The 22,830-nt window shown below is 47.8% G+C and overlaps 1 protein-coding gene across 1 annotated transcript; it reads left to right on the top strand.

Annotated features, from left to right (window-relative positions):
- Positions 1 to 245: 245 nt before the first annotated feature.
- On the top strand, positions 246 to 22,619 carry TK2 (thymidine kinase 2). Its single transcript, XM_044270618.1, has 10 exons — positions 246 to 439; positions 2,749 to 2,780; positions 2,953 to 3,027; positions 4,491 to 4,544; positions 11,321 to 11,410; positions 12,645 to 12,718; positions 15,606 to 15,694; positions 16,953 to 17,032; positions 19,507 to 19,587; positions 21,685 to 22,619. The coding sequence occupies exons 1-10, from the start codon at positions 328 to 330 to the stop codon at positions 21,760 to 21,762; spliced, it is 765 nt and encodes a 254-aa protein (XP_044126553.1). The 5' UTR covers positions 246 to 327; the 3' UTR covers positions 21,763 to 22,619.
- The last annotated feature ends 211 nt before the right edge of the window (positions 22,620 to 22,830 follow it).

Below are 22,830 nucleotides of genomic sequence, written 5' to 3'. Positions count from 1 at the left end.
TTCTAGCAGCTAGCCCCCTCCACAGACTTCTACTAGGGGCCCCGGCCTCATTCTAGCAGCTAGCCCCCTCCACAGGCTCCTACTAGGGGCCCCAGCCCCATTCTAGCAGCTGGCCCCCTCCACAGGCTCCTACTAGGGGCCCCAGCTCCTTTCTAGCAGCTGGCCCCCTCCACAGGCTCCTACTAGGGGCCCCAGCCCCACTCCAGCAGTCACACACCGGGGCCGGGCTGACACTCAGGTCCCCTCCCCGCCGGCTGTGACGATGTCGGAGGAGTTTCTGAGGAGAAGCCGGATGTGTTCCGCCATGTGTAGGCCTCGTTACCGGGCATGTCATTCTCAGCAGCGGCTCGGCTGTGCGGCAGGTTACGGCTTGTGATACAGCGGCCCCCAGCCCGGGTCTGTCCCGTCATGAGCCTGTTATTTCACAGCGATAGTCAAGGTAAAATACCGCAGCCCCCTGTACGCCCTATACACACACCTCGACAGGTGCGCTGCTCCAGACTGCAGTGCTGGGCAGCGCCAGGGGAAAGGAAAGGCCGCGTTGCCTATAGCAACCAACAAGAACGCTGCTTTCAATTTTAAAGAAGCATGTGATAAATGAGAGCTGAGATCTGATTGGTTGCTGTGGGCCCCAATCAAAGATGGTGGTGTAGCATTGCAGCCATTGCACAGAATAGGGCCATGGACCCCAGAATCACAAAGAATAATGCAGTGTTGACATTTTTGGGGATGCTGGGGTGGTGGTCATAGCAACTTGAAAGTTACCCATTCAGTTCAATGGCTGCAGCGCTTGCACAGCAATGCTTGGTCACGGGATGGGTGTCACAGACGAGGTCGCCCCGTCCTATCCGTCAGAGTCCATCACCAATTTTCCATGTGAATTTAGTCAATTTTTTTTTTACCACTTTTATTTTGGCCACCTATTGTTTTTGTGCCGATTTTTCTGGCAATATTTGCACACTGTGGCCCAGATTTATTAATCGGATGGCGTAAATCCCGGCACCAGATTTATCACAGGGGCTCAGGCCGGATGAATCTGGTCCAGAGACAGTTGGTTTCCTGACGCTATACCATCGGGTGGCTTGGGGTGCAATCACACGACGTATGTTTTTTGTGGTCTGTAAAACGTGGATCTGCAAAAAAATACAGATGACGTCCGTGTGGAATAAACCGTTTTTTTCGGACCCGTTGTAACAGTGTCTATTCTTGTCTGCAAAACATGTTCTATGTTTTTTGCGGTGCCACGGACTGGGCATACTGTGTGCTGTCCGCATCTTTTGTGGCCCCATTGAAGTGAATAAGTCCACATCCAGTCTCCATTACAGCAATACGAATGGAGCCTTAGGCCCCTTGCAGACAAGTGATACGGATTAGGTCTGGATGCGTTCAGTTAAAAATGCGTGATTTCGCAAGCAAGTTCAGTCAGTTTTGTCTGCGATTGCATTCAGTTGTTCAGTTTTTATCGCGCAGGTGAAATGCGCATTAAAGGTTTACAAACAACATCTCTTAGCAACTATCCGTGAAAAATGCATCGCACCCGCACTTGCTTGCAGATGCGATGCGATTTTCATGCAGCCCCATTCACTTTTATGGGGCCAGTGTTGCATGAAAAACGCAGAATATAGAACATGCTGAGATTTTCACGCAACGCACAAGTGATGTGTGAAAAACAGTGCTCATGTACACAGACCCATTGAAATGGAGTCAGGATTCGGTGCGGGCGCAATGCGTTCGCATCACGCATTGCACCCGCGTGGAATACTCGCCCATGTGAAAGGGGCCTTAGTTTGAAGCGTATTTTTACACCCGTTGAAGTCAGTGGGTCCGCAGAAAAAATGTGGACGGCACATGACCTGCATCTGCATTTTGCGTATCTGCAAAGCGGATACGGTCATGTGCATGAGGCCTTAGGCCTATTTCAAATGTCTGTGATGACATCTATGAGAAGATGGTCAGCGGCTCATCCGTGTTTGGTCCTGGTGTCCGTTTTTTGCACTTAAAAATTGTCAGAGCGTCTCCTACCAGTGGTCCTTGAAAATCACTGACAGAAAATGGACGCCATCCGCATTGCGGACCCCCTAGACTACAATAGGAGTGTTTGGACCAAAGTGGTGCATGTCTCTGTGGTTTTTCCATTTACTCACGGTCGGTGAAAACCACTGATGTGTCGCCCCTCCGCCGATCTGATATTGATGACCCATCCTGAGGAACATTAAAAAAAAAAAAGCGGACAACCCCTTTAATTAATCAGACTCGCGGCTCATTCCCAGATACAGTATGTTTCCAGTTAGCAAAAATACTGCGGTCAGGGAGAGTGTCACAATTACCTCTAAATAATCTTAAAGGGGTTATCCAATATCATAAACAGCCCCCCCCCCCCATGGGCTGGGCCCCTCAGAGGGAATATACTTACCTGGCTTCCCGCTCCCTGCGCCACTCCGGGTCCCCGCGCCGCCGCTGCTTCTCCCTGTACACGGATGAAAACATCCGGTGTCGATGTGGGGAACAGCCAATGGCAGGTGGGGACGAGCCTCCCTAGTGTCACCCGCCATGTTAGGGATTCCCGTCCCTGCCTGCCATTGGCTGCTCCTCTCAAAGACACCGGATGTTTTCATCCATGTACAGGAAGAAGCCGCAGTGGTGGTGCGGGGACCGGGAGCGGGCTAAGTATATTACCTGAGAGGGGCCCGGCACATGGGGGGCTGTTTATGATATTGGAAAACTTATTGTTTTTGTACTTCTTTCTAGGTAACAGTTTGAAAGACAAAGCTAAAAGCACGGTAAGTACCTGCCGTCCGCTGCTTTCTTGTATGCAGCGCCGCCAGTTGAGGGGTTTAAAGAAATATACATTCTAGTGCCGTCTCAGGCTTCGGGCCTGTAGCTACGACCATCCATGTAGCTCAAAATTCTTTCCGATTTCTTCTTCTCTAACCTTTTTTTTAATCTTTGTAGATCTGTGTAGAGGGCAACATAGCGAGCGGAAAGACGAGCTGCCTGGAATATTTCTCCAATACTGCCAACCTCGAGGTAAGGAAGGTCATATGTACCGTATAGCGGGCTCACACATGGGAGTGGTGGGGGTCCTGTAGAGGCCAGTAGTGTGCCTTGTGTTATGTATTATAGGGGTTTTAGTTTATTTTTCACCTGTGTTTACCGTCCCTTTAAGAACCTAACGTTTAAGGCCTCATGCACACGACAGTAGTTCGGGTCCGCATCTGAGCCGCAGTTTTTGCGGCTCGGGTGCGGACCCATCCACTTCAATGGGGCCGCAAAAGATGCGGACAGCACTCCGTGTGATGTCCGCATCCATTGCTCCGTTACGCGGCCCCGCAAAAAAAATATAACATGTCCTATTCTTGTCCGTTTTGCGGACAAGAATAGGCATGTCTACAATAGGCCGCCCGTTCCGTTCCACAAATTGCGGAAGGCACATGGGCGGCTTCCGTTTTTGCAGATCTGCAGTTTGCGGACCGCAAAACACGGAACGGTCGTGTGCATGTAGCCTAATCCTCACACACAGACTTGTAAGTGGTCACGCCTGTTTACATGCACCCGCACAATGCTGATATAATCTGTATGAGATTGTGCTAGTGCCAAATGGATGGCAATGCATTTTGTACACTATATGGCGGTATGGGGGGGGGGGGGTCTGAAACAAAGAACAACAAAGGTGGACAACCCCTTATAGGAAGAACGAAAAGAGCAAATGCCCTGGGTCTTCCACCCTCTTAGGGTCCCTTTACAGTTCCGTAGTGTATTGCGCAATACACCCAGCCGGCACCCCCATAGAAATGCCTATTCTTGTCCGCAATTGCGAACAAGAATAGGACATGCTCTATTTTTTTCTGGAGCCGCGGACCGGAAGATCGACGGCGCGCTCCAGAAATGCGGATGCGGACAGCACACTGTGTGCTGTCCGCATCCATACCGTCCCCATAGAGAATGAATGGGTCCACACCCGTTCCGCACAATTGCGGAACGGATGCGGACCACAATTGCGGACGTGTGAATGGAGCCTTAGGGCAGGCATGTCCAAAGTGCGGCCCTCCAGCTGTTGCAAAACTACAACTCCCAGCATGCCTGGATAGCTTACAGCTATTAGGGCATGCTGGGAGTTGTAGTTTTGCAACAGCTGGAGGGACGCACTTTGGACATGCCTGCCTTAGGGTCTCTATTCGTCAATATTTGCTGCAGCAGCTGCTTGGTAGTGTCTTGGTATAATTAGGTCACTGTATAGCTCAGTTATTGGGCTAATGTAGCGGCGTTATTTTGTGCACTGTATGGCGGTATTATTTGGATGCTGCAGAGACTGTTTTGCCCAGGGGCCTCCATAGACCTTGACCCAGTTTTGGTCCTCATTATGAACACTATATAAATTCTGCGGCATTTCCTGCGCATTTGTTGCAGATTTGACACTGATGGTAGAGGTCCAGGAGACGTCCGCAGGGATCCTGCTTGCCGAATGTTAAATAAATTCATTTATTTTTAAGGTTTTAACAGAGCCGGTGGCAAAATGGAGAAATGTCCAAGGACACAACCCACTGGTGAGTTATTGTACGATCTCATATTCTTTTCATGGGAGGCAGAGGTCCTGCGGAGGCACGCTCGTCCTGATGGTTGGATGGCTTAAAATAACACATGCTTACCTGCCACTTCCACTCCGCCCGCCCTGTCCAAGCTTTGTTTGGCTGCAGCAGCGACGTCTCCATATACCTGACTCCTGCAGCCAATCACTAGCCTCGATGGTCATGTTTTATATACTTCTGGGGCCAGTGATTGGGCATATCAACGCTGTAGCCAGGAAGATGATGTCATGGTTGCAATGGCACTGAAGATCTGGGGGGTGGCCATGGACGTTGTGGGGCGGGTGAAAGAGGTGGGTATATGATCCTTAAAGGGGTTATCCCATCTTAGACAATGGGGGCATATCGCTAGGATAGGTGCGGGTCTCACCTCCATTCATTTCTATGGAGCCGCCGAAAATAGCCGAGCGCTGGCTCGGTTATTTCTGTCGGCCCCATAGAAATTAAGGGGAGCGGTGGCCGTGCATGCGCGGTGTGCTCCCATTCACTTCAATGGGAGAGGCGGGGAGCTGCGCCTGGTGGTGGACGAACCCCGGGAAACCCGGGGTCCTCCAGCCACAACTCTCCCCGTGTCCGTTCTCCTTGTAGGTGCGGGTCCCAGAGGTGGGACCCGCACCTATCAGACAATGGGGGCATATCCTAGCGATTGCAAACGCTGAACAGATGGCTCACTCTGGATAACCACAACTGGTGCTCAGGGTCAAAGAAACACCCCTAGTTCTTGAGTATGTAAATAGTTAAAAGGTTGAACCGGCACTCAGAACAATTGGAGATCGCGTGGAATATTATAAATGGATTTATTAATGTCATAAAATATATGTCTCTACATTAACCCTTTCATGACCAAGGGTCATTGATGCCCCAGTGTCCAGGTCAAAATTTACAAATCTGACATGCGTCACTTTATGTGGTAATAGCTTTGGAATGCTTTTACTTATCCAAGCCATTCTGAGATTGTTTTCTCGTGACACATTGTACTTCATGATAGTCATATATTTGAGTCAATATATTTCACCTTTATTTATGAAAAAATCCCAAATTTACCAAAAAGTTTTAAAAATTCACAATTTTCCAAATTTCAATTTCTCTGCTTCTAAAACAGAAAGTGATACCTAATACAATATTTATTACTTAACATTCCCCATATGTCTACTTTATGCTGGCATCATTTTGGAAATGTAATTTTATTTTTTTAGGACGTTAGAAGGCTTAGAAGTTTAGAAGTAATTCTTACAATTTTTAAGAAAATTTCCAAAACCCACTTTTTAAGGACCAGTTCAGGTCTGAAGTCCCTTTGTGGGGCTTACATAGTGGAAACCCCCATAAATGACCCCATTGTAGAAACTACACCCCTCAAGTTACTCAAAACTGATTTTACAAACTTTGTTAACCCTTTAGGCGTTCCACAAGAATTAAAGGAAAATAGAGATGAAATTTCAAAATTTCACTTTTTGGGCAGATTTTCCATTTTATAATTTTTTTTTCTTTAACACATTGAGAGTTAACAGCCAAACAAAACTCAATATTTATTACCCTAATTCCGCAGTTTACATAAACACCCCACATGTGGTCGTAAACTGCTGTACGGGCACACGGCAGGGCGCAGAAGGAAATAAATGCCATATGGTTTTTGGAAGGCAGATTGTGCTGGATTGGTTTTCTGAACGCCATATGTTTTTTATTTTTCTGCCGATCATCTTGTGCAGGGGCTCGTTTTTTGCAGAAAGTGTTGAGGTTTTTATTGGTACCATTTTTGGGTACATAGGATTTTTTGATCATTCATTATTACACTTTATGGGGCAAGGTGACCCAAAAATTGGCTGTTTTGGAACAGTTTTCATTTATTTATTTTTACAGCGTTCATCTGAGGAGTTAGGTCATGTGATAGTTTTATAGAGAAGATTGTTACGGACGTGACAATACCTAATATGTATACTTTTTCTTATTTATTCAAGTTTTACACAATAATAGCATTTCTGAAACCAAAAAAAGATGTTTTAGTGTCTCTATAGTCTGAGAGCCATAACTTTTTTATTTTTTGGGTGATTGTCTTAAATAGGGTATCATTTTTTGTGGGACGAGTTGACGGTTTGATTGGTACTATTTTGGGGGTCATAAGCCTTTTTGATCGCTTGCTGTTGCACTTTTTGTGATGTAAGGTGACAAAAATAGCTTTTTTTGGCACTGTTTGTTTTTTTATTTTATTTTTATGGTGTTTATCGGACGGGGTCTATCATGTGATATATTTATAGAGGCAGTCGTTACGGACACGCTGACACCTAATATGTGTATTTTATTTTTTCATTTTTTTATAGGAAAAGGCAATTTCTTTTTTTAATTTACATTTTTATTTATTTATTTACTTATTATCACTTTTATTATTTTCACTTTTTTTTATCAGTTCCCTCTTGGATCTTCAAGATCCAGTGGGGCTGATAGTTGTACTATACTTTGCAATGCTCTTGTATTCCAAAGTATAATACTTTCAGATGTCCTGTAGGTGGCAGCACTGGACACCTTTCCATGGCAACAGGACGCTTTTGCAAAGCGTCCGGTTGCCATGGCAACCATCGGGTGCTGCAATCACAGCGCTGCAGCCCCGATGGTTGAGAGAGGGAGCTCCCTCCCTCTGTTAACCTCATGGATGCCGCAACCGCGGCATCTATGGGGTTACAGGAGAGTGTCAGCATAGAGCTGACACTCTCTGCTGATGGCGGCGGCTCAGTAATGGAGCTGCCGCCATCGCACACAGCAGGGGGATCGGGGGGCAGCGCTGGAAAGGTGGGGGGGGGGAGGGATCGGGGAGTCTACAAAATGACTGCATGGGTAGGGAGGGGATCGGGGAGGCTACAAAATGACTGGAGGGGGCGGACCACATCTCAGCAGCTAGTAGGAGTTGAGCTGCAGGCGGCACAAGGGGGGGCACAGACACAGATCGGAGGCACAGATCGGAGGCACATATCGGCAGGGGGGGGGGTGTATTACTCGAGGACACATTACCTGATTTCATGCTCTGGTCTGCAGAGCGCAGATCAGAGCAGGAAACCGGAATTTTAACACTGCCGCGATCCGATTGGTTAGTCTGCACAGACTAACCAATCGGATCGATTGCCGGCAAGGGGCCACTCTGATTGGTCCCTTGCCGGCATTACTGCACTGTATGCTGTCCGTGACAGTATACAGGGCAGGGGCAGAAGCTTTAATCCAAGCGCTTTGCAGCGCTTGGATTAAAGAGCTGCCAGAACGTTTATATACGTGGTAGCTGCACGGGGTATGTGCAGCTATCACGTATATATACAGATTGCAGTCGTGAAAGGGTTAAACATGTATACATTAAATAAAAATTACAACAGAGATTATAAAAATATAAAAAAGAGAGAAAGAGTATGGATATACCCAGGACCTGAATAGTATGAAATCGTTGCGTCCAAGGTTCACTGTATCAAAAAACTGCATCCATTTCCTCCTAATAAGGCTACATGCACACGACCGTGCCGCGGATCCGCAAAAAACGGAAGCCGCCCGTGTGCCTTCCGCAATTTGCGGAATGGAACGGGCGGCCATTAATATAACTGCCTATTCTTGTCCGGATAGGACATGTTATATTTTTTTTGCGGGGCCGCAGAACGGAGCAGTGGATGCGGACAGCCCACGGAGTGTTGTCCGCATCTTTTGCGGCCCCATTGAAGTGAATGGGTCCGCATCCGAGCCGCCAAAACGGCGGGCTCGGATGCGGACCCAAACAACGGCCGTGTGCATGAGGCCTAAGGGTGATTCTCGTGGATTACAGTTAATATGGTAGAGTGAAATCCCAATGTCATATACACCGGTGTATTTTAGGTTGCAGTACTTATTACACTAACAGATGATATGGATTCAATACGGTCAAATTCCGTGCGGCGTACTGTTTCTTCAAGATAATTCAATTCATAAGATGCATCAAGTCATGAGTCGCCGTGTGTGAGTATAATTCCACTCTAAACAATGTCAATATTCCTGTTTCAACTCTCTTAAAAATCGAGACACACCATACATGTGATCCCAATAGTATAGTCGGTGAATCAGCCCACTCTGTACTCACGGTATACCTCGCTGGTCCACCTTAATCGGTGGCGTCCCACAGCTTCACATTCCGGCGGCGTTCCACACACCGATTAAGGTGGACCAGCGAGGTATACCGTGAGTACAGAGTGGGCTGATTCACCGACTATACTATTGGGATCACATGTATGGTGTGTCTCGATTTTTAAGAGAGTTGAAACAGGAATATTGACATTGTTTAGAGTGGAATTATACTCACACACGGCGACTCATGACTTGATGCATCTTATGAATTGAATTATCTTGAAGAAACAGTACGCCGCACGGAATTTGACCGTATTGAATCCATATCATCTGTTAGTGTAATAAGTACTGCAACCTAAAATACACCAGTGTATATGACATTGGGATTTCACTCTACCATATTAACTGTAATCCACGAGAATCACCCTTAGGCCTCATGCACACGGCCGTTGTTTGGGTCTGCATCTGAGCCTCCGTTTTGGCGGCTCGGATGCGGACCCATTCACTTCAATGGGGCCGCAAAAGATGCGGACAGCACTCCGTGGGCTGTCCGCATCCACTGCTCCGTTCTGCGGCCCCGCAAAAAAATATAACATATCAATGGCCGCCCGTTCCGTTCCGAAAATTGCGGAAGGCACACGGGCGGCTTCCGTTTTTTGCGGATCCGCGGTTTGTGGCACGGTCGTGTGCATGTAGCCTTATTAGGAGGAAATGGATGCAGTTGTTTGATACAGTGAACCTTGGACGCAACGATTTCATACTATTGCAAAATTCAGGTCCTGGGTATATCCATACTCTTTCTCTCTTTTTTATATTTTTATAATCTCTGTTGTAATTTTTATGTAATGTATACATGTTTAATGTAGAGACATATATTCTATGACATTAATAAATCCATTTATAATATTCCACGCGATCTCCAATTGTTCTGAGTGCCGGTTCAACCTTTTAACTATATCCTAGCGATATGCCCCCATTGTCTAAGATCTTCAATTATGTTATGACCATTCCTGTCCAGTGGACAATCCCTTTAAAGGCGCTGTCCTAAAATCACAACTTATCTCCAGTCCATAAGATGGGTCTGACCTTTCGCTTGAATGGACTGACAGTCAAGTGTGTGCACTGCCACTCTGTTAAAATTATATGGGACTGCCGAAGAAGGCTGCATACAGTACATGGCACCCCTGGCAGTCCCATAGGATTTGAATGGAGCGTCAGTGCACACGCGTGTCCGTCATTCCATTCGGATGCAGACATGAGGTCCTGTGGCCCCAGAAGGAACACTCCAGTGTGTAATATGGCAGCTGTGTGTTTGCTATTGTGACAGTGGAGCTGGGGACATAAGGACCAACCTTCATGCTCGGTAGCTGACACATAGCTTGACCCCAATGCAAAATCTGTAACAGGACTACCCACCTATCATGTGCCATATAAATTACCAGCCTCGTCTGCGGCAGAAGGGCCTTTGCCCCCGTAAAGCCCCAGGGCCCTGGCAGCAGTGAGTGGTGAACGGCCTCCCACCATTCTTCCTCCTTACAAGGATGGCTGAAGTCCCAAGTTCTTCTACTCTACATGACCCAGGATGGTAAAAATGGAAGCAACTCCTGCAACATGGGCATGCACATCCCACCTTTATTTTAGAAAAATTCCCTGTTCTTAAAGTGGTTCTCTGGGCTGCAGATATCGCCGACCTCTCTTCGGGATTGGTCATCAATATTGGATCGGTGGAGGAACAACACCCAGCACCCCCCGCTGATCAGCTGTTTCAAGCTGCTGCTGTACTAGGTACTAGTTCTGTAGGAAGACGGCGCCATGCACTGTGTAGTGGTCGTGCTTGGTCACTACAGCTCAGCTCCCATTAAAAGGGGTATTCCCATCTGAGACAGTGGGGGCATATCGCTAGGATATGTCCCCATTGTCTGATAGGTGCCGGTCTACGCTGAGAACGGAGTGGAAAAGGTGGTGGCCGGTGGTGGCCTCCAAGCGCTCTCCCCTTAGTAGTGAATGGGAGTGCACCACGTTTGCACGGCCACCGCTCCCATTCATTTCTATGGGGCAGATGGAAATAGCCACCTTCCCAAACTTTTGGGGCTCCGTCCTCGGTGTCCCTCTGGGACCTGCACCTATCAGACAATTGGGGCAGATCCTAGCGATAGGCCCTCTATTGGCTGAGATGGGAAAACCCCTTTAAATGGGTTAGCCAGTATATGATATTGATGGCCTATCCTGGATAACCCCTTTAAGTGAATGGAGCTGAGTTTCAGTACCGTACATCAGTGCCGAAAACTACACCGTGTATGGAGCCTCTGCTTTGAACACTGTTAGCTTCTGGCTCAGCTGCAGTCCTAAAGAGCTGATTGTTGGGGGTGATGGGTGTCGGACCCCCACTGATCTGATATTAATGACCTATCCTGGAGACAGGTTATCAATATCTGTAGCCCCGAGAACCACTTTAATGTAGGGAACCTGCAACTTTCAAGGGAACCTAAGAGCCATTTTTTGACAAACTGTCCCAGTAGATCTTTAGAAGTTGAAGACATTGCCAAACATATACAGTATATATATATATATACCGTATATATATCCGATTGATTTGATTTGATGACGCTGTTTTAGATTCTTTGGCTGTGATTGAAACTCTTGCCCATATTCATTAGATTTTGTTTGTTTAGGGCCTAATGTACACCGATCCAACAAGATGGGGGTTAACGCTGCAGACCTACGTTCAGCTGACAATGTTGGATGTCCACACCCGGCCATCGGTAAGGATATCCGCTCCCCCACCTGTTCCCATGACCACAATTAAAGGGTTTGTCTGAACCCGGACGTACCCACATCTTCACCCAGGCAGTCCCCCTAATAGGAGCACCGCAGCAGCTCTCCTTTGCCTTGTGCTGAATCGCGCAGGGCAAAGGCATTTTTTAGAGATCCGGTGATGTACGGCTTACGCCCAGCAGTGAGCCCTTTTGCGTCACCGGCACTAAAGGGTGGGCTGTAAAACGGCTAAAGCGGCCCAACAGGGCTGGTGACATGATCGGCAACGCTGCTGGGCGGAAGCGGAGGGGACAGGACTGCAGATTGCAGCGCTCGCCCTGTCTCCGGCAGTTGCACGGAGGTAAGTGGAGCGGTGGTCACTTACCATCACTCCATTCTATTGGGGAACTTCACAACCTTCGTTTTCATGGTTTCCAGAGATCCCAGTAGACAGACCCCTGCGATCCGATGCTTATCCCCTATCCTGTGGATGTATTGTTAGTGAAATCCCCCTTATTAGGACGCTTTACAGGATATATTCACAGTGTCCTTGGCATGGCGCTGCCCACTGATGGCACTGCTGGTTTTCTTCATTCTCGGAGCCTATAGATCCCTTAAAGGGAATCTGTCACTATCCAGCCGTTTGCCTGGACACATAGCTGTGGTTCACCTGATTAAAAACCTATTTTTCTTTTCTTGATCCCAGGTTCCGTCCCTGAGTTGTGACACTTTTTTTCCCAAGATGCATATTAGGTATTTGGTGCAATGAGGGCATTGCCATTGCTCTTGTTGCACCCAAGCTCTGCACCTTTCTTTGGTCAGACCCTCCCTCTCGGCTTTGCCACTGCTTGGCCCTGTCCATCAAAGCAGCCAGGGAGGGGCTGGAGCTTAGGTGCAACAAGAGCAATGGTGACACCTTAATTGCACCAAAGGCCTAATTTGTATATTAAATAAAAATGTCATGCCGCGGATCAACAAAATAAAAACGGCGTGAATCCGGTGAACTTCAACTACGTATGTGTCTAGTCAGACTGTTGGATTGGTGACAGAATCCCTTTAAAACCTGCTATAATGGACTCCCAGGGCAAACATGGAAGTTTGAAGCTTTCTGCACCCAGCCCATAGTCTCATGGTATCAGACATGCTGCATATTGCTTTTTAAAGGGGGACTCTTCCTATCAGCAGGGTATATATCATAGTTTACTGACTCTCTCTGACTCTTACCTGTGTGATTCCTTGCAGCTCGCCCCGGTTAAAATGATGGAGAGGTCCATTCATAGTGCAAAGTACATATTTGTGGAAAATCTTTATAAAAGGTAGAGTATCTTTTTCCTTGTGCATAGACTTAAAGGGGTCATCCGCCTTTCTACAAACAAAGCACATTTCTGATATACGGTACCCTGTCTTTCAGTTCTTTTGCATTTTCAAGATCTCTGCTTGCTGCCAGTGCCTGATAAGAGCTATGGTGCACTGTAAGAAGCCGTGCACCTGTGTCACCTTTAGAGCACCCCCTGCTGGAGGACATCCCCCAGATTTTCGTCAGGGAGAGATTCAGTCTATGAGACAGGCTGACGGATATCTTCATGTCTTTCCTTCTTTGAATGGAAGGTGAATGTAATGACCAGCAGGGGGTGCTATGTAACTCTCTATTTACTTAATACGTACCCATAGAGAACATGAATTACCTTCTGTCTTATGGACGTTGTCTCTCCTCGTAGGGTTAAAAAGCATTCAGTACAATGTAAGCCCATGCAGATACATTTAAAGGGCATCTGTCAGCAGTTTTGTACCTGTGACACTGGCTGACCTGTTACATGTGTGCTTGGCAGCTGAAGGCATCCGTGTTGGTCCCGTGTTCATATGTGTCCGCAAAAATTATGTGTTGCCGTTGCACCGAGAGGCCCAGCTCTCTCTGCAACCGCTGATGATGATTTCACTGCCTGGCCTGTGCAGAGGGTGCGGCAGTTGCAGAGAGAGCAGAGCTTCTAGGTGTAATGGTAACGCCCCCGTTGCTCCCAGAGACTCATTTGCATATATTAAAACCTCATTTTTCTCAGCAATACGGACACATATGAACATGGGACCAACACAGGTGCCTTCAGCTGCCAAGCGCACATGTAACAGGTCAGCCAGTGTCATAGGTACTGAGAGATGCCCTTTAAAGGGAATGTATCACCGTAAGACAACATATTACTTAAACCAGGTTTTCATTATGTGCTTTTTTTCATGTGACGATCCACATAAAACATATCCTGAAATTTATGGCCACTCAATAGGCTGTCATTTCCTGTAGCTCACTTGTAAGCTTTGTTGTGTAGACTGGAACAGAACCAGCAGAGTCATCTCATTATCGTGAGGATTCTATGACAGGTGACAGGAGGCCTCGGTAAGGCAGGATAGTGACAGTGTGCACACAAGTAAGGTTCTGGATGCAGATGTCTTGCCACTTCCTGGTGTCCCAGGGGGGAGGACAAGGAGATTGGATTACCCTGCAGACTTCTCTGACCGTGACTTTTCAGCCGCCATAAAGCAGACACACCTTGCTGCTCTGTCTATATAGACGGTGCAGGAGAAAAGTGCGTGCCTCCAATATGGCTGCCCCCCTCCAAGGAATTTTTTTAAAAAAATTTATAAAAAAAACTACGTCCAACATAAAAAAAAAAAAAAATTGATTTCTCTACTACATCCGTACTAGTATTCGCTGGAACTGAATTGTATTATCTAAAACTGTCCCTTTAAAGGGGTTATTTAAAAAAAAATGTGACTAAAGTAGTGATTAAATCATGAAGAAGCCCAGTAATACTCACCCGTTCAATCCCTGCAGCCATGGTGGCATGTCGATAATTCCCATCACCGCTGCAGCCAGTCACTGGCCTCAGTGGTGATGCGTACATGCACCAAATGTGGCCGCTGAGGCCAGTGGTTGATTGCAGCAGTCATGGGAATAGCATACATGGAGCTGGGGATTGAATGGGTGGGTGGGTGAGTCTTGGACATCCCCTTTAAGGGCAAGCTTTTCCTTCTAATGGAAGGAATCTTTTTGTTCTGTTTTTATTTAGCAAGTTCCTTTACAAAGTGATCAGTGTCTGAGTAACCTTCACGTGGGGATTTCCAGTATTTCTCAATCGCTTCTGTTGCGGTATACGCTATGGATGGGTGAAAGGCTCACGTCGTTATAGTCACATTGGTTTTAACACCTTCTTTTCTAGTCTCATTGGGGTATTTTTTACCTTTTACGCAGGAAGTGTAGTTTTAACAAACTTTGCATAAATCCATAGTAGAAGCCAGTGGCGTGGATAGAAAGGAATGGGCCCCACAGCAAATTTTTGAACGGGGCCCTCAGCAACGTCTTCGCAACTACCGCTCCTGTGGTTAGTTAAGATCGCGCTCTCAGTCCATTTCCTACAGGGTTTGTATATAATGTAATTTTGTAATATAGTTGAGGGGCCCTGATAATAAAATCTTCTGAGTTTGGGCCCCAAAGGGGGGGGGGGGGCGGGGCAGGTGGAAGGAAGTGCGACTTCAGAATCAGACTACACAGGGTTTGTTTGTAGTCTGTTACCATGGAGACGCATAGGTCTGTATAGTCGCTGTAGACAGAAAACGGTAAAGACATTTGTAGGGTTGCGTCATTAATTTCACACTCATCTGAGGCAATGACCATGACACTTTCAGAATAGACGTGAGACCATTCTGGACAAAATGAACGGTTGTCTACAGGTCACCCATGAATGGGTGTGCAACACGAGGGGTCTTTGGTGTTAAAAGGATAGTGCAATAGTTCAGTAGTCACTTCTGTAGAAGTCTGCATGTCCTGGGGTGACGGGAAGGTGATTTATGAGATATAGACATCCATTACTTGCCCCTTACTAGCTCAATGGGGGAGGTGGAGGGTAAGTACATGGCGGTCAGTATATAGAGGAAGATCCACCCTGGGGCTGTATGTATCATGTCACGTGAAGCGTTGCCAGAATGTAATCCAGGCATTCTCAAACTGCGGCCCTCCAGCTGTTCCAAAACTACAACTCCCAGCATGCCCGAACAGCCTACAGGTATCAGCCTACAGCAGGGCATTGTGGGAGTTGTAGTTTTACAACAGCTGGAGGGCCGCGGTTTGAGGATGCCTGATGTAATCCCTCGTCTCTTGATGCTTCTCACCCTGTGACCTCTCCATTGTCTTGTCCTCCCCCCTGTGTTTTACAGTGGAAAGATGCCTGAAGTGGATTACGTGGTGTTAAGCGAGTGGTTTAATTGGATCACAAAGAATATCGACCTTTCTGTTGACCTAATAGGTAAGTCAAGGGTCACGCCGGACATTCTGGTGCACCTCTTCACATAGCTCCGGTATCCGGTAATCCAGCACAGAACCGCGGTAGAAAGCAAAGCACAGGAGACAACCAGTGGTGTGTAGAAAATGGCTTAACATCTTCAGCTGCTGTGAAACTACAACACCCAGCATGCACACTTACTCGCCTGTTCAACTCTGATAGAAGTGAAGGGAGGATTCTGGGAGTTGTAGTTTCAGAACAGCTGGAGTGCCGGAGGTTGGTGATCCCTTATCCTAGAGCAGGGATCAGCAACCTTCGGCACTCCAGCTGTTGTTAAACTACAACTCCCAGCAGGCTCCTTTCACTTCTGTGGGAGTTCAGAGAACAGCCAAGCAAGTGTGCACAATGGGAGATGTAGTTTCACAACACCTGCAGTGCCGAAGGTTGCTGATCCCTGTCCTAGAGGTTCTCTACCTTTCCAAGTGAGTAATCCAGAATATTTGATAATCCGGCGCCTCTGCGGTTGCATTAGTGCTGGTATACTGAAGCAAATAACCGTAAAGGACCTTTATGACCCCCGCTTGAGAGAACAGACGCCTTGACCACCGTGTACCGAAGCAGAGCAGCTCCTTGTTGCATTGACTTCAAGGGAGAGAGGTGGCGGCGCTTGTGCTTGGCTCTCGCCTCTCTGGTGAAGCGGTGCAGCTGCTTTGCATTAGCCTGCAGGGTTTGGGGCCCCTGCTCTTCTGATTAGGCTACATGCACACGACCGTATGCGTTTTGCGGTCCGCAAATTGCGGATCTGCAAAACGAACAGATGACGTCCACATGGCATCCGTTTTTTTTTGCGGAGCTATTGTAACAATGTCTATCCTTGGCCGCAAAATGGACAAGATTAGGACATGTTCTATCTTTTTTTGCGAGGCTACAGATAGCATACGGTGTGCTGTCCCATTGAAATGAATGGGGTCCGCATCCTATCCGCCCCCAAAAAAACGGAACGGACACGGAAACAAAATACGTTTGTGTGCATGAGGCCTTGTGGGCAGTTGCAATGGGAGGTAAAACTGCGCTTTAGTGATCAGGAGCTCATCGGGAGGCCATCCAGGTTACAGTAACCCGTCAGTCCTGCATTCCTGGTATGCAAATAAACTGCTGAACTTTGCTCTGCATCTTGCAGTCGGTGTGCGTCCGCCAGGCGCTGCAGGAAGCACGCAGACACCATGTGTCAACAGGGACTGTAAATAGTTAATAACCCTGTCATCCATGCTTTCCTTTACAGTTTATCTGCGCACATCTCCTGAAACCTGTTACCAGAGACTAAAGATGAGGTGTAGAGAGGAAGAGCGGGTGATACCACTGGTAAGACATTCTCATACTCCTTTCCAGGGGTTACGACCACCACTGCAGGGCAGATACGAGATGGCCGGGACGGGAGCTGCTGCGCATGCGTGCTCCCATAGTCCGGAGCTTTCTCCTATAGTGGGCAAGCATGACCACCGCTGATGGATTGCAGGGTGGTCATGCGTGCTCCCATAGTCCGGAGCTTTCTCCTATAGTGGGCAAGCATGACCACCGCTGACGGATTGCAGGGTGGTCATGCGTGCTCCCATAGTCCGGAGCTTTCTCCTATAGTGGGCAAGCATGACCACCGCTGACGGATTGCAGGGTGGTCATGCATGCTCCCATAGTCCGGAGCTTTCTCCTATAGTGGGCAAGCATGACCACCGCTGATGGATTGCAGGGTGGTCATGCGTGCTCCCATAGTCCGGAGCTTTCTCCTATAGTGGGCAAGCATGACCACCGCTGATGGATTGCAGGGTGGTCATGCATGCTCCCATAGTCCGGAGCTTTCTCCTATAGTGGGCAAGCATGACCACCGCTGACGGATTGCAGGGTGGTCATGCATGCTCCCATAGTCCGGAGCTTTCTCCTATAGTGGGCAAGCATGACCACCGCTGACGGATTGCAGGGTGGTCATGCGTGCTCCCATAGTCCGGAGCTTTCTCCTATAGTGGGCAAGCATGACCGCCGCTGATGGATTGCAGGGTGGTCACGAGCCGTGTATAACGTAATGGAAAAGTGAACGCAGCCAGCAAAGGAGGCAACACATTAGTAAGTGCCTTGTATCTACATGATAAATACCATTTGCTGACAACCCCTTTAATTTCGCCCTAACCCAGGGATGCTGGCGGGTTCCGGCCAAGCGTCTGATCTGTATATCGCGTGCCCAATCCTAGGGAGCTGCGGGCGGAGATATCTGGCAGTGACTTACTCCCTTCTCCACCTTCCGAACACATGCATGCTTGGCCGAGCTGAATGCGTATGTCGGGGGGGGAAGAAATTACCAGACTTTGCATGCACATAGTTTAATTAGTATCACATCCCATTATAGAATCTCTCTTTATAGGTCTTCTGTAGGAAGTACCACTTCCTGTCTAGGTGACCACTATCTTATTACATGGCGCATGGAAGCATCAACCGCCATATAGCATGCTGACCCTTTATGCAGCTTAGTCTTGTTTCAGGAGAATGGTACTTTGGGTATAGCGGACATGACAGCACGTGATATACAAAGTTTAAATGTATCCCCCCTCCCCAAGAGCTGTATAATATATATATATATATATATATTTTTTTTTGGCATCTCTTTTTAGGATTAGAATACCCCTTTAATATCAGGGCATGTTGGGAGTTTCAGTTTTGCAACAGCTGGAGGGCCGCAGGTTTGGCATCCCTGACTTAGTGTAACCAGAATACCTCTTCAAAGGGGCTCTGCAGTTCTTTTAAACCAGGCATCCTCAAACTGCGGCCCTCCAGCTGTTGTAAAACTTCAACTCCCACAATGCCCTGCTGTACGCTGATACCTGTAGGCTGTTCGGGCATGCTGGGAGTTGTAGTTTTGCAACAGCTGGAGGGCCGCAGTTTGAGGATGCCCGTTTTAAACTGATGACCTATCCTCTGGCCTTCTCGCTGTTTACCGCAGGCCCAGGGATGTCACGACTAGTATCACTGGCTTGGGCGCGGCTAAGCTCCATTCAAGTAAACAGAGCTTAGCCCCACTCAGGCCAGTGATACTAGTTGCGACGTCACTGGGCCTGAGGGAAACGGAGAGAGGGCCGCGGTGCTCCTGGAGCGCCACTGCCTTCTCAAACAGCTGATTGGCGGGGGTCCCGGGTGTCGGACCCCCGCCGATCGGATGCTGATGATCTATCCAGAGGATAAATCATCAGTTTAAAAGAACTGTAGAACCCCTTTAAGTGTATGGGCCTTAGGTCGGAGGTATACCTTCAAAACGATTGATCATCTGCAGCTTCATTTCCCCACAGAGGTCCCTGCAGACTATCGCCTATATCCGCGCCAGGAGCAGCACCGACAGCAGTATTAGCTGAATCCCAGTTCCCCCCCCTGGAAGCGATTGGGAAAAGTGAACAACCTCTTTAGAAAAGGCGTGTGGAAGGTCTGCACCTGCAATTCAGGCGTCCTATTATTCTGCAGAAGCCGGCGCGGTAACTGCGCCTTGAATAAAAGGGGTCAGTAGCTCTTTTGAGAGCCGTAATGGAGCAGGTAGTCGCCGTGTTACGCAGATCAGAGTGACAGACCGCGCTACGCTCCACCATACCTAATAATAGGGAATTGTATGGCAGGAGCTAATGAGGACCAGTGGGGGGGAAACTCAGCGAGGGGGCTGCCGGGAATTGTGTGGTCACGGAGCGAACGTTCAAGTGTGAACAGATGAGAGGCGGCTGCTATTAAATATGGATGGGAATACTAGCAAAATTGAAAGTCCCGGCCCGAGGCGTTCATTTTATATTTTTTTTCCCTTTTTCTTCTAGGACTACCTGCGCGCCATACATGAGCTCTATGAAGAGTGGCTCGTTAAGCAGAGCTCGCTTCCAGTGCCGGCTCCGGTTCTTGTAAGTTATTCCGTGCCATTACACTGGCCTTCATCAGAGGTTTATGTTCTCTTCCAGGCGCTTCTGTGAGCCCGATCCTGCCGATTGCTCGAAGGGGTAGAACGGTTTCGGCAAAGGAAGCTTCTATTCACTCTGTATCGTAAATGTATCAGTTCCTTGTGTGTGTTTTTTTTTTTAAGCGTCACTTTTATAAAAGCTGTGATCAGTGGAGGTCTGAGTGCGGAGACCAAAAAAAGAGGAGAGAAGCGTGCACGTATGGCGCTCTCCCTACTCGCTGCTGAGCACGAAATCATGATGGGCCCACAGACTCCTACCAATCACAACTTATATATATATCGAAAGTGAGTGACCCTTTAAGATCTCAGCTTGCATGTTATTCAGTAGAAACCTTCAGTTGTATACCCTGGAAGTAAGCGGTGAACTTCCCCTACTGAATAACAGCAAGCAGTGGTCTTGAATGGTGAGGAATTGATACAGAAAGTAAGTTGGAAAATTGTTTAACTCTTCATTGTAAAAGTAAAACCATAACCTCTTAAAGGGGTTGTCGCATTGAGACAATTTCTCCCCTATCCACAGGATAGGTGATAAGTCTGATTGGCAGGGGTCCGCCGCTGGGGGCTCTTGCTCTCCTGTTTAGACTGGTGGTCACCCCATTCAGCTCCATGGGGCTGCTGGAGATATGCGAGCGCTAGTACGCACGCTGGGAGCATGGCCCCCCCGTTCTTGTCAGACCCCGGGGGCCCCCCGCTGATCAGACACCTATTCCCTGTCATGTGCATAGGAGGCAAGTTGTCTTAATAGGAAAAACTCCTTAAAAGAAAAGATCAGAAATGTCAAAAAATAATCAATATAAAGTTCTGCAACTTTCTAATGTACTTTGCTTTTAATTCGCCATTTTGAGATCTCTGCTTGTGACCATTAAAGGGGTTCTCATGATTTATGTAAAAAATGAAAATCAGACCTCATATAATATATTGTTATCTCCAACAGACGTGTCCCTCACATGGACCCAGAGATCTCCCTATTTATTGCTCTGCTAGATTTATTTCAATCTGGCAGCTCAGAGGTGTGCCCTCTCTGTTACAGCTCAGGGGTGTGCCCTCTCTGTTACAGCTCAGGGGTGTGCCCTCTCTGTTACAGCTCAGGGGTGTGCCCTCTCTGTTACAGCTCAGGGGTGTGCCCTCTCTGTTACAGCTCAGGGGTGTGCCCTCTCTGTTACAGCTCAGGGGTGTGCCCTCTCTGTTACAGCTCAGGGGTGTGCCCTCTCTGTTACAGCTCAGGGGTGTGCCCTCTCTGTTACAGCTCAGGGGTGTGCCCTTTCTGTTACAGCTCAGGGGTGTGCCCTTTCTGCTACAGCTCAGGGGTGTGCCCTTTCTGCTACAGCTCAGGGGTGTGCCCTTTCTGTTACAGCTCAGGGGTGTGCCCTTTCTGTTACAGCTCAGGGGTGTGCCCTTTCTGTTACAGCTCAGGGGTGTGCCCTTTCTGTTACAGCTCAGGGGTGTGCCCTTTCTGCTGCAGCTGGTGGCAGTTGAAGGATGGAACTGAACATGTGCGTGCAGCTTAGTGAGCTGGACAGAGACTTTAGAAAAAGAACAAACAGCAGGTGGCGCTGTACACACAGAGTTCACTGAATAGCTCACTGGCTATACAGATTTATAGCATTTTTGTAGTATATTCAGATCCAGGTTCTGGTTTGAAAAATGTAGCTATTTTTTTTGTGGGAAAACACTTTTAAATTAGGGGCAAGGACACTAGGTTAGAGGACGAGAGCAGCACAGCGTCTGATCAGAGTCATTGCATCAACTCCATTGGCCTCTTCATTCTTAGGGCTGCCTTCACACGCGGCAGATTTCGTTGCACCTAATTTCCATTCACCTGAATGGGGCTTGCAGACATCCAGGTGCCGCCAAAACAACCCTAATTCAAATGGATGCAACTGACGTGTAGTCGCTGAAATCTCCACACTAAATCCCCCCCCACTGGTCAGACCGACCCCGATCTACATTAGGCATATTCCGTCTAACGTTTAAGTACACCACTGCTTTAAGTCGGCGAGATCATCTCATGCAGTCCTTCTCTTCTCTCTCGGTCTTGCAGGTGATAGATGCAGATAAGAACATGGAGGAGATGATTCAGCATTATGAAGAGCATCGCGGGAAGATCCTTGCAGCTTAGCGCAAGAACGTCGTGCCTCGTGGAGCTGGTTTACCGTTACAGTGCGTTTCTAGCTGATATAGGACACTAGCATCCATTTTGGATGGGATAAAAAAATAATAATATATATTAAAAGGAGTTGTCCAGGCCTTACTAAGCGATAGGCCATCACTTGGTCCGATACCCCGCACCCCCGCCAATAAGCTGTTCGGGTGTAGCTCCGTCAACCTTGTGGTGGAGTGGGCGCGCTACTACAGCGCTGCAGTGACAAGCTCTGGCCACTGTCCAGTTGACAGCACTGCGTAGTTCCGGAAGCAACTTCCAGCGACGGAGCTGCACTCAAACAGCTGATCGCCGGGGTATGGGGTGTTGGACGTCACCAACCTAAGGCCCAAAGGCCGGACAACCCCTTCAAAAAGAAAGGTACGTGCCAGTTCATGATCCAACAACACCGCCAGCTGGATGCACGAATAAAGATGCTGCTCCTCACGACGTAGGCAACAGACACGATCTAAACCGAACCCCTCGATTGGGCCGTTATTGGGGGACCAATTATTTTCTCTCGAAGGTGCTCTCTCTGTGGACCAATGTTTAACCCCCCTCGTTGCTTTAGCATCTTATGATCCTAATAGAGGATACAGTGTAATCACCATATTGTTATTTATCTATTGTTATTCATCGGACTTCTCGGTTTTATTTATTCCTTTTTTTTTTTACTTTATTTTAAACCGATCACTTTCCATTGAGATTGTTTGTACACGTTGTACAGTGTTGATGCATTAAAAAAGTTAAATTCCTATGTAATAAATTGCAGCGGTATGTTGTGCGTAAATCCATATTTCCGTTCTGCAAAAAAATAAATAAAATAGAAGATGTCCTATTATTGTCCGCATTACGGGTAAGGATAAGACTGTTCTATTAGGGGCCGTCTGTTCCGTTCCGCAAAATACAGAATGCACACGAACGCCATCCGGATTTTTTGGAAAATACACACGGCCGTGTGCATGAGGCCTAATGGTCCTGTTTCACTGTCTGGGACACAGGGCAGTGATTGGAGTCAAACTGTTCAGTCCTGATCCTTGTCCGCTC

Source organism: Bufo gargarizans, chromosome 10 (assembly GCF_014858855.1).
Source record: "Bufo gargarizans isolate SCDJY-AF-19 chromosome 10, ASM1485885v1, whole genome shotgun sequence".
NCBI classification, from domain to species: Eukaryota; Metazoa; Chordata; class Amphibia; order Anura; family Bufonidae; genus Bufo; species Bufo gargarizans.
This window is presented reverse-complemented; position numbering and strand designations above follow the sequence as displayed.